General features: G+C 36.4%; 1 protein-coding gene across 3 annotated transcripts in view; it reads right to left on the bottom strand.

Annotated features, from left to right (window-relative positions):
- Lrrc8c (leucine rich repeat containing 8 VRAC subunit C) overlaps nucleotides 1–12816 on the bottom strand; it is a 99261-nt gene that overhangs the window by 56349 nt on the left and 30096 nt on the right. The window contains exon 1 of one of the 3 annotated variants that reach the window (XM_078026687.1): nucleotides 7934–8899. The exons of the other annotated variants lie outside the window; for them this stretch is intronic. Within the exon in view, the coding sequence (XP_077882813.1) occupies nucleotides 7934–8160 (227 nt within the window). The 5' untranslated portion in view covers nucleotides 8161–8899. Of the gene's footprint in view, nucleotides 1–7933; nucleotides 8900–12816 lie in introns of those variants that run through there. 3 annotated transcript variants of the gene reach the window in all.

Raw genomic sequence — 12816 nt, 5'->3', positions numbered from 1 at the left:
GTAAGAAACCATGAGCAGACCATTCAGGAAATATGGGATAGCATAAAAAGACCAAACTTAAGAGTTATTGGGATAGAGGAAGGCATAGAGGTCCAAACCAAAGGAATGAGCTATCTATTCAATGAAATATTACCATAAAAATTTCCAAACATGCAGAATGAATTGGAAAACTAAATTTAAGAGGCTTACAAGATGCCAAATGTACAAAATCACAACAGATGCACACTAAGGCATATTATATTGAAAATGCCCAACATACAGAATAAGGAGAGAATATTAAAAGCCAGGAGAGAAAGGAATCAGATTACATATAGGGGGAAACCAATTAGATTATGTGCAGATTTTTCAACCCAGACCCTGAAAGCTAGAAGATCCTGAACAACACAGATCAAGCTCTGAAAGAAAATGGATGCCAACCAAGAATCTTATATCCAGAAAAATGAAGCTTTAGATTTGATAATGAAATAAAAACCTCCCATGATAAACAAAAGTTAAAAGAATTTACAACTAGAAAACCTAACTACAGAACATCCTTGGCAAAATATTCCATGAAAAGGAATTGAAAAACAACAATGAAAATCAGCAAAGGGAGGTATTACGCTAAAGGAAAAACTAAACAAAGAAGAAACCAAATCAAGTTAAATACCCAAAATAAACAAAAATCACTGGGAAAACAAATAATGTCTCAATAATAACCCTGAATGTTAATGGCCTAAACTTATCAATCAAAAGACATAGACTGGCAGATTGGATTAAAAAAAAAAAAGACCCAACAATATGCTGCCTTCAGGAGACTCATCACATAGGAAAAGACATCTAGACTGAAGGTGAAAGGTTGGGCAAAATCATACCACTGACATGGACTGCGGAAACAAGCAGGGGTTTACATCCTCATATCAAAAGTTAATCATAAGGGGTAAAGAAGGATATTTCATAGTGCTTAAGGGAACCATTCTTCAACAAGACATAACAATAATAAATTTATATGCCCAGAACAATGGAGTGCTATGTTCAACAAACAAGCTTTTCTCAAGTTCAAGAGTCAAATAGACCACAACACAATAATTCTGGGTGACTTTAAAACACCTCTTTTACCAATGGATATAGATCTTCCAAACAAAAGCATCAAACACCAAAAGCAGCAGAAGATAGGAAATAATTAAAATCAGAGCTGAAATAAATGAAATTGAAACAAACAACAACAAAAAACAATTGAAAAAATTTACAAAACAAAAAGTTGGTTCTTTGAAAAAATAAATAAAATTGACAAACTCTTAGCCATGCTAACAAAGAGAAAGAGAGAGAAAACTCAAATTACTAACATATGTGATGAAAAAAGAAATATCACAACGGACACTTCAGAAATACAGAAGATAATTAGAAATCATTTTGAAAACTTGTACTCCAATAAAATAAAAAATATCAAAGGCATTGACAAATTTCTAGAGTCATATGGCTTGCCCAGATTGAATCATGATGATATTTACAATTTAAACAGATCAATTTCAAGTGATGAAATAGCAGATGCCATCATAAGCCCACCAACCAAGAAAAGCCCAGGACCAGCTGGATACACAGTTGAGTTCCACAAGACTTTTAAAGAACTAATGACAATACTCTTCAGTTTATTTCAAGAAATAGAAATAGAGGCAGCACTTCCAAACTCATTCTCTGAGGCCAATATCACCCTGATTCTCAAACCAGGCAAAGACACATTTAAAAAAAAGAAAACTTCAGTCCAATATCTCTAATGAACATAGACGCAAAAATTCTCAGTAAATTCTGGAAAATTAAATACAAAAACAGATCAAAAAGATCCTGCACCATGATCAAGTGGGGTTCATCCCAGGGATTCAAGTTTGGTTCAACATATGGAAATCAATAAATTCATCACATCAATAGACTTAAAGAATCATATGATCATCTCAATAGATGCAGAAAAAGCACAACAAAATATAGCACCTCTTCATGTTCAAAACACTAGAAAAACTAGGAATAACAGGAACATATCTCAACATCATATAGGCTATCTATGCTAAGCCCCAGGCCAACTTCATTCTAAATGGAGAAAAATTGAAAGTACTCCCTCTAAAAACTGGAACAAAACAGGGATGCACTCTTTCACCACTTCTATTTAACGTAGTTCTTGAAACACTGGACAGAGCAATTAGACAGATGAAAGAAATCAAAGGGATACAGACAGGAAAAGAAGAACTCAAATTAACACTATTGCCGACAATATAATTTTATACCCAGAAGACGCAAAATTCCACCAGAAAACTTCTAGAACTAGTAAATGAATTTAGCAAAGTAGCAGAATACAAAATCCATATCCATAAATCAAAGGTATTTCTGTACCTCAGTGACAAATCCTCCAGAAAGGAAAACTACCCCATTTATAATAGCCTCAGAAAAAAAAAAACAAAAACAAAAACAAAAAAAACAGCAACTTGGGAATCAACCTAACAAAAGAGGTGAAAGACCTCTACAACAAAAACTACAGAACACTAAAGAAAGAAATTAAAGAAGACCTTAGAAGATGGAAAGATCTTCCTTGTTCTTGGATAGGTAGAATTAATATTGTCAAAATGGCCATACGACCAAAAGCATTATAGAGATTTAATACAATTCCAACCAAAATTCCAATGACATTCCTCATAGAAATAGAAAAAGCAGTCCTTGAAATCAATAAATGTAATAAATAAATGCCATCAGAAGCCCACCAACTTCATTCTAAATAGAGAAAAACTAAAAGTACTTGCAGGTGGCATTACTATGCCAGACCTAAAACTATTCTATAGAGCAAGAGTAACAAAAACAGCATGGTACTGGCACCAAAGTTGACTGGTAGACCACTAGTACAGAATAGAGGACACAGAGACTAACTCGCATAATTACAATTATCTTATATTAGACAAAGGTAACAAAAACATGCATTGGAGAAAAGATAGCCTCTTCAACAAATGGTTCAGGGAAAACTGGAAATCCATATGCAACAAAATGAAATTAAATGCCTATCTCTCACCAGGCACAAAACTCAACTCAAAGTGGATCAAGTACCTAGGAATTAAACCAGAGACCCTAGGTCTAATAGAAGAAAAAGTAGGGCCAAATCTCCACCATGTCAGGTTAGTCCCCTACTTCCATAATAAGACTCTTATAGTGCAAGAATTAAAATCAAGAATTAATAAACAGGGTGGATTCAAACTAAAAAGCTTCTTCTCAGCAAAAGAAACAATCAGTGAGTTGAATAGAGAGCCTATCACTTGAGAGCAAATTTTTACCACTCCCACATCAGACAGAGCACTAATCTCTAGAGTATATAAAGAATTTAAAAAGCTGAACACCAAAAAATAAATAACCCAATCAATAAATGGGTCAAGGAATTGAACAAATACTTCTCAGAAGGTGAACCAATCAATAAATGGGTCAAGGAATTGAACAAATACTTCTCAGAAGGTGAAATACAATCAGTCAACAAATATAGGAGAAAATGTTCAACATCTCTACCAATTAGAGAAATACAAATCAAAACTACTCTAAGATTTCATCTCACTCCGCTCAGAATGGCAACTATTAAGAATACAAACAATAATAAGTGTTGGCGAGGATGTGGGGGAAAAGGCACACTCACACATTGCTGGCAGGACTGCAAAATAGTGCAGCCAATATCGAAATCAGTATGGAGATTCCTTGGAAAATTGGGAAGGGAACCACCTTTTGACCCAGTTATCCCACTCCTTGGTTTATACCCAAAGGACTTCAAAACAGCATACTACAGGGACACAGCTATATCAATGTTTATAGCAGCACAATTCACAATAGCTAAACTGTGGAACCAACTTAGATGCCCTTCAGTAGATGAATGGATAAATAAAATGTGGCATATATACTCAGGGATAAAAGAGAATAAAATCATGGCATTTGCAGGTAAATGAATGGTGTTGGAGAATATAATGCTAAGTGAAGTTAGCCAATCCCAAAAAAACAAATGCCAAATATTTTTTCTGATATAAGGAGGCTGATTCATATGGGGTTGGGAGGGGGAGCAAAAGAGGATTAGATAAACTCTAGATAGGGCAAAAGGGTGGGAGGGGAGTGGAGGAAGTATGGGCGTAGGAGAGGAGGTGGAAATGAGATGAACATCATTACACTAAGTACACATATGAAGACCCGAATGATGTGAATAAAACCAGAGATATCTGTATAAAACCAGAGATATGTGTAATATAAATTGTAATGCATTCTGTTGTCAAATATAACAAATGAGAATAAAAAATCTAAAAAAATAAAACATAGAATTAAAAAAGTTTTTAAGTGTTACCTAATATTTGTGCAAATTTATGGTGTGCAATATGACAATTCAATACATATACACAATGTATAATGATCAAATCAGGGTAATTAGCATTTCCACCATCTCAAAAATGTATAATTTCTACGTGTTAGAAACATTTTTTCTCCTCTAATTATTTTGAAATATATAATAAATTACTGTAGCTGGGCATTGCAGCACATGCCTGTAATCCTAGCAGTTTGGGAGGCTGAGGTTGGAGGATTGTAAATTTGAGGTCAGTCTCAGCCATTTAGTGAGACTCTCTCTCAGAATAACTAACTAAACAAATAGTACTTCTTAAAAAAAAAGTGAATTTCAGATAATAAATAAATATTAAAAAACAAATAAATTACTATAGACTATAATAAAATACTATGGCTATAGAAGACAAGAAAGAATTCTATTCAGTTGTATTTTGGTACTATTTAACCCCTCCCTCCTGTCCTACCTCCCTATCTTTCCTCTAGTCTGGAGTGACCATTGTTCTATCTACTCTTTTCCTATGTGGGATCAACTTCTAGATCTCATGTGAATGAAAATCTGCAGCATTTTTCTTTCTGTACTTGGCTTATTTCACTTAACATGATGTCCTCCAGATTCATACACTTTGCAGTTTTGCTTTTCTCATTTTATTTTTCCCTTCTTTTGATGTGTCCTTCCATTCTTTTCCTTCTTTCCTCCTTCTCTCTATCCTTCCTTCCTTCTTCCCTTTTCCAACATTTTTTTTGCCTACCAAGTGCCAAACACTGGGGATCAAAGATAAATAAGAAGCTAAAATAGAATCTGTGGGCAATAGAGCTAAGTACAAAAAGATTTTAAAAATGCATTATCACTTTTCTTAGCTCCTCAGCTCTTTACACTGATTCAAAGGGGTTTGTGTGAGCCAGACCAGCACTGGCAGAGATGCATGCCAACTAGTCATTTAACTCCTGTAGGGAATTTGCCAAGAGACCTGCCAGAGAAGGATGGGGTATAAAACCAAGCCTGAAAAAAAAAAAAAGACCACCAAGCATGAGATTGCTCTGGAATGAAGAAATTAAGATGGACATACACAAATGTCTGTTTAGACACAACATGAATTTAGAAATGGAATGGATTCAGAGAGATTTTCTTGATAAATTCCTTGCCATACAAACTCTTGCAACTTGCTATTCATAATCTAAGACCCAAATAAATTTGGACAAGAAATGCTTGAATAATCTTCTGTATGTCCAACATTTTCCTCCACTATTTCTTAAACTGGCATTTTTTAATGAGAAGGTTCAGAGTTCTTTTTTAATTACCAGTGGGATTTGTAATTCCCCCCCAAATACTTAACCACTATGCCAACAATGCACCACTACGATTATAATAGAAAGAAAAGCAGAAAGCATCTGTGTAAGGAAAGTAGCTGCAGAAATTAAACTAGAAAAAAATTCTAAGAACATAAATGAGTCAGCATGAGGTATAACAGCCTTTAGGGCATCAACTTCAAAGAGAAAATGAAATTATTTTGGTTGCCCTGGTAACACCAAGATAAAATGTGGAAATGAAAATGCAAGGTTTAACATTAAGAAAATCTTCCTCAGCACTAAGGTCTCTCACATCATGGAATGAGCATTACCATGACAACATGCAAATAACACGTAAACAGATTAAATACAGAAAATATGCGAGGGGTTGGAAGCATGGCAATAAGAACTAAGCTGATCTAATAAATATTCTGTACCTTTCTTTTCTTTGACTCATGGAATTAAATACTGTTATGGCAAAGGGATTGTGGAGATCAAGTGAGACTTCCTTCAGAGATAGAGAATCGTAAATGGTTTTAAAAATTAAGTGTTATGTAATATTTCTAACCATTTATTTTTCTCCAAATGATATGGAATCTCTGCTCATTCTAGAGTTCTGGTTTTCTGGTAAAAAAAAGGGAAAAGAAAAAATAAATGCATAAGAAATAAAAACATTATCTCACTCTGTGGTTTCTATGCCTGATTTGCACTTTTGAGGGGAGGAGATATTTCTTCAGTTATTAGGGCAGTTCATATCTCAAGAACAGATTATTCTGTTAGTATAGTGCTAGAGTTGTAGTATTGTTGTTGTTTTAATATTATTACTTTTATTTTGTGCTGTAATTGAACCCAGAGCCTTGTGCATGCTAAGCATGTACTGTACTTCTGAACTATGCCACCAGCCCCAACACTAAAGTACTGGAGTGATACTCTAGAATCTCTAGATGAGAACATGGCACTGAAGTTAAGTTGGAATCCTCACTCTGCCACTTTAAACTGGGTGACACCAAGCAGGCTACTTTTGTTTCCTTGTTTTTAAAATATGAAAAAAGACAAGATGTTTTTTTATGGGTTTATTGGGAAGTTGGCAGAGTGACAAGGACTGATTGTACTACAAGGCAGGAAATCAGCATTCGATTTGTGACAAGTACTAATATTATCAATAGAAATAAATCATTAAATCAAATTTGGTGTGATCAAGGGAGTTAACCATTTTTAAAAATGTTATGTTATTGTGGTAAAAACAATTAATAAAAAGTTCTGCCTTCTAAACAGAAATTTAAGTATATAACACAGTTTTGTTGACTATAAATATAATTTGTAGACCAAGTCTCTAGAGCTTATTTATCTTGCTAACTGAAACTTTGTGTCTGTTGGTTAGGAAATCCCCATTCCTACTGGCCCTGGGCAACCACCACTGCTCTCTTTGATGCTATGAATTGGACCATTTTACATACATCATTTAAATAGAATCATGTAGCATTTGTCTGTGACTGGCTCATTTCACTTAATGTCCTAAAGAATCACCCATGACATTGTATATTGAAGAATTTCCTTTTTTTAAGAGTTGAATAATATTCCATTGTAGGTGTATACCACATTTTAAAAGTAATATGTTCATCTGCTGATGGACACTTTGGTTATTTACACATCATGGCTATTGTGAATAAGGGAGTTTATTATTAATAAGAATAAGAATTTCTTGGTGTTTGTGCCTTCAGTCCCCACTTGAGGCATCACACTAAAAAAAGAATTCTTAAAAAAATGGAAGACACAAACTCTGAATCATTTTTGTTAAGTGGGAAAAGGAAAGGTATAACAACTGGTAATTAATACTATTGTACCTGCTAATTGCCAGTTATTAAAAAATGTTATCTGTTGAATCTCTACATTAAGTCTGTGCTCTACAGAAGAGGAAATCTGCAAAGGCAGGTCAGGTTCCCCATGGTTACAAACCTCATGAATGGCATCTGCAAAAATTCCAACTGAACTCTCAGATTCCAATGACCAACCTCATTTCATTTCACAAGGAAAACTACCTTAGACTCTAATAACCTCTTTTATGGGAAGTCTAGACTTGATATCGATTGGTAAGATCACCTGCTTGAGAAGTCAACCACCTGAGGACTGTATTCAGAACACCTATGACTTGATCCAGTCTAAAATCTCACACAAAGAGAGCAATTCAGCCCAAGGAAAGAACTTTTTAAAAAGATGTTGAAAGGACTCAACTTCTGTCCATGAAGGAGTCACTAGTATGGGAAAGACTTCTGCCATAAGTGGCTAGGAAAATGGAAATTTACGGAACCCCAAAAAGCACTCCTACCTTATATTCTTGGTTATACCTGTCCTTGGTTTGATACTGAATCCTCTGGTGAAGAATGCTGTCCCCAAACATGGCCCTATTCCATTCTTCTTACGGGCGATCTGCATGTGATTTCCAGTAACTCCATACAGAAAAACAGCAAGAACCTTCTGTACTGAGAATTTGAATACTGGGAAACTTATACCAAATTGAAACTGAAGGATACTGACTATTAACTTCCTTTTCATTGTTCTTGTTCGAATTAATTTGGATGAAATACTTAACTATTAACCATCTCTTAGAAAATTATCAGGCTCTTCCTTCCCTGATGTTCTAGCAAAGTGTCTGACTTTATTGCAGTTATGCCTATAAAGAGGTCTGTTTTCCTGTCACTGGCTCAAATGTTCACTGTTTTATTTTTTATATTATGGCTGCTTTTTCGGCTTCCTCCTCAGCTCCCACAATGTTTCCAGAGACACAGAATAGGAAACACTTTAGGTGAACTTGATGTAAAATATCCCCATGAGTACCTATGGTGTCTATCTAATTCATGGGACTGCAGGCTTATTCTGCCAACTAACACTGATATTGAGACATATTAAAATATATATTTTGGATCACTCTGAAAGTTTAGCTCTTTTATAGGAACATGATTGAAGATGTGACTTCATATCAACCCAAGTTCCTGAACTCACACCAACCCGAGTTCCTGAATTTACACCAACCCGAGGTTCCTGAACTCACATACCCTTAGCTTTGGCTTTCTTTATTCTACCAAATACTACCCCACCGTTACTTCTATTACTGCTCAACTTTCTATTTTACCTCATCTTCTTCATCTAACTTCTCCAAGTTTTCTCCTTTTTTTAGTTTTTCTCAGTACAAGTACCTCATGCTCTAGCTGATAGATTAGATATGGGGTTTGAGAGAAGTCAGATAAAGCCAACATTATTTTCATTGTTTTTTGATCTTATTTTCTAGGATTTTTCCTTTTTCTTTTTAACTGATACATAAAAGCCATAAAACTGTCCATATTAATAGAGTGGCATGTAACATTCAATAATGTACATATTATGTCATGTTTAAATCAGGTTAAACATATTTACCTACTTGAACATTTATCATTTCTTTTATGGTAAACACTTCCCAAATCCTTTCTTCTACCTTTCTGCAATGTACAATACAGGTACAAGATATCTGACTTGAAGAGAAGAAAGGATGGGTTGCTGAGGGAGCAAGAAACTACGGGAAGAGCAGATTGCAGGCAGAAGGGGAATGGGGGGGCTTGGTTTCAGCTTGTGTGTATTAGACATCCCAGTGAGGGGCCCCACAAACACTTGAACACACCAGACAGAGTTGGGAATGATCTTGGTTGGAGTCACCAGGGGACAGAAAGTGTTAAAGTCTTGAGACAGGATGAAAACACTTAGGGTGTATGGAAAGAGAGGAAAACTATCTCAGGACTTCCTAAAACAAGGAACATGCTGCCCCCAGAAATGGGCATGAATACTGCTCTCTCATTTCCTTCAGGTCTCTGTGCAATTGTTTTCAGAGATGCCTTGTCTGCTTACCCTACTGAAAACATGAACACAAACTCAGGCATGGTCGCAGCGTGCCTTACCAGAATTCCCTTTTCCATTTTTCTAAGTGGCTTTCCTCATAGCATCATCCTTTATAAAAAATTTTAAATTTCTTTATTGGTGTTATATGATTACACATAACAGTAAAATTCATTACGACATGTTTGTATATGCACACAACAGAACTTAATCAACTCCTCCTCCAGCACTCCCCTTCTCCACCCTCCCCCTGATCTTCTTCTTCAATTCTACTGGTCTCCCTTCTATTTTCATGAGTATTTTTTTTTCTTTTTCTTTCTTTCTTTCCCCCCCCCCCCACTTTTCTTTCTCTAGCTTCTCCATATGAGACACAACATGTGACCCTCGACTTTCTGAGTCTGGCTTATTTTGCTCAAATGTGATGCTCTTCAGTCCTCGTAGCATTATCTATATGGTAGGTGTGTGCTTATTTACTTGTGTTTCTGTTTCCTGCATCATAAGGTAAATTCCTAAGAAATACGAACTTTTTTTTTTTTTTTTTTTTTTTTTTTTTTTTTTTTTTTGGTGCTGAGGATAGAACCCAGGGCCTTTTGCATGCAAGGCAAGCACTCGACCAACTGAGCTATAGCCCCAGCCAAGAACTTTGCTTTTGTTTATTACTATTTCCCAGTGTCTGCCTAGCATAGTATCTAGCACAAAAAGTGTACTCAATAAATAATTGTTAAATGAATGAATGAAAAAAAAATGAATATATGCTTATTCTGCAAGTCTCCCAATTGTTTAAAATATATAACAAAAATATTTATGTGGCTACTAGAACTTCAAGGAAGCTACATAATAGTTTTGGGATGAGGACCACCTGATTCTTCGAGAATGAGAACCTTTCTGCATTCCCTCATGACATCTGCACTGTACTGAAGGACAAAGAGGAAGCTCCTCACTGGAGGCTACCTGAGAGATCTGCATGGTGGTAGAAATGGAAAATCTTCTCCTCTTTGTTATTTGGAGAGTTGGGAGAAGGAAGAAAGAATATGAATGAGACTAGAGTTATTTTCAGCCTGATTTATTCTGAGCCAGGGGCTCCTTTATGATGTTATTAGCAGTACTGCATTCTTTACTCCAGTTGTCTACCTCAGTCACCTCCCTGGATCTACAGTGGAATAAGGTACAGGAGAGAATTATGGGTGTTTTCTAAGCAATAGCAGGGCAACAGTGCTCATGGATAGTTGGGGTTACAATTTTCAGTGTCAGATGACTAGTAATGAGCAGAATCAGAGCATGATATTTGTGGGAAGTTACAATGGTCAAAAGTGGTTCAAATCAGCAAAAATGTCATTCCTTAAAAAAACAGATCATACTGAATTCATGGTATTCAAGATCTAGAAAATTTACCTAATATTATAACTAGCATCATTCAGATTCCTTGTTGGAGTTTGGAGTTCTATTATTTTAAGAGAGGAATGTGAAAATGAGACCCTGTCTCTAAATAAAATTCAAAAACTAGGGCTGGGGTTGTGGCTCAGTGTCAAGTGTCCCTGAGTTCAATTCCTGGTACACCCCTCCCCCAAATTAGATGGCACTTATTTAAAGACAACAAATTCTACCTTCAAAAATATATCCAGATTCTTTCTTTCCTTCCTTTTTTTTTTTTTTTTTTTGGAGTGCTAGGATCAAACCCATGACCTCATGATGACCTGCTAGGGAAGAGCTCTACCACTGAGCTACTCCCTTAATCATTTCTGATCTGTCTGCTATTACCTTGGTCCAGCCACCATCATTTCTCCACAGATTACTGCAACGACCTCCTAGCTGGTCTCCCTGCTCTCATCTTTGACCCTTAGAGATTAATCTCAACTGAGCAGCCAGAATAATGCTTTCAAAATACTGGGTCTCTATGGGCCTTCTGGGAGACATTCCAACCCCACATGTAGCAGTTTTGTGCTTAATATTAAAATAAATAATTATAACCCTACATGTAGCAGTTATGTGTTTCAGGATTTGGAAAAGTTCTTTTGTACTTAATATTAAAATAAGTAATTATTGAAAGATGAAAAAAAATACTATGTCTCTTCTCTGCTCCAAACCCACCAGTAACCCTCCATCTCACTTGGGAAAGGTCAAAATCTTTGCAAAAGTCCTAAAGGCCTTATGTAATCTCACTCCCAGCCCTTCTAGTCTTAGTCCTCTCCTGAACATTCTCTTTGCTCCAGCTGCATTGGTTCTTATGGCAGTTTCTAGAACATTTCAGATTTACTCCTGCCTCAAGGCCTTTGTACTCACAGTACTTCTGCCTGTAGTTCTCCTCTTCCTGGTTTTGGTGTTGGTGTGGCTCCATCCCTTGCCTTCTGCAGACACTGCTGAAGCTGCTCCAGAACTGAATCACTTTTTCACTATCTCCACCACCGCCACCCTGGTCCAAGCCTTTGCCCCCTCTTGTTTGGACAATACTACCAAGCCGATTTAATGTTAAGTCCCACCTGCCACAGTCCCTTTCTTCCTGCCATGAATCATTTTTTCTCCATAGAGTTTAATAACTTTGAACATATCATGCCTATTTTAGTTGCTTATGTAATACTTTTTCCAACTTCTTCCACTTGAATGTAAGTTCCATGAGGGCAGTTTTTGCCTGATTTGGAAACTGTTTGGTTCACGAGAGTGACTGACCCATAACTAAATAACAGAATAAAGCAGTACAAATAGAATGTATAAAGAAATGTCACATACTCGAGATAAGCAAAGGAATATATAAGGCTAACGGATGTGTTAAGAGCCTTGAAGTATATAGATACATTGAAGTAAGTACCAGTTGCAAAATGCTTCAATTTGGTACAGGACAACAGGTTTCGACTTGCTACATGAGAGACTTAGGAAGAACCTGCTATTAAATGGCCTAAATAAAAGGTTCTAGAACAAAACCTGTGGTTGTACCAAGGAGATGTGAAACAAGGGAGTAAGTCATGTCTGGCTGGCGGGCTCACTGTTTCAAGGTGGCAACCAGTTGAGAAAGGGCTGTGGGATGAGCTTGAGGATTTCTCAGGAGCCAACATTACTTCCTGAAGCACACAAAGTGCCAAGTGTTTCCAAAGGGAAAACGTGGTATTAAAATAGGAACGACTGATTTGAAAATTGTTGATGGATCTGGGCTGGTTTGGTTGCCTCAAATTTACTGGAGAACACCTAAGGGAAATAAAACCAGGGCAGGCAGAGGGGCAGCTCAGCCTTGGTTGTACATTAGAACCACCTAGAAAGTTGTCAATATATTGATGTCTGGTGTGGTTAAATCAGAATCCCTGGGGGAGGACCCAGGCATGAGGTGTTTTGCAAAGGTCCTGGGGTGGGTGATTC

Source organism: Ictidomys tridecemlineatus, chromosome 11 (genome assembly GCF_052094955.1).
Source record: "Ictidomys tridecemlineatus isolate mIctTri1 chromosome 11, mIctTri1.hap1, whole genome shotgun sequence".
Classification (NCBI taxonomy): domain Eukaryota; kingdom Metazoa; phylum Chordata; class Mammalia; order Rodentia; family Sciuridae; genus Ictidomys; species Ictidomys tridecemlineatus.
The sequence above is the reverse complement of the archived record's forward strand: the minus strand, read 5'-3'. Positions and strand labels throughout refer to the sequence as shown.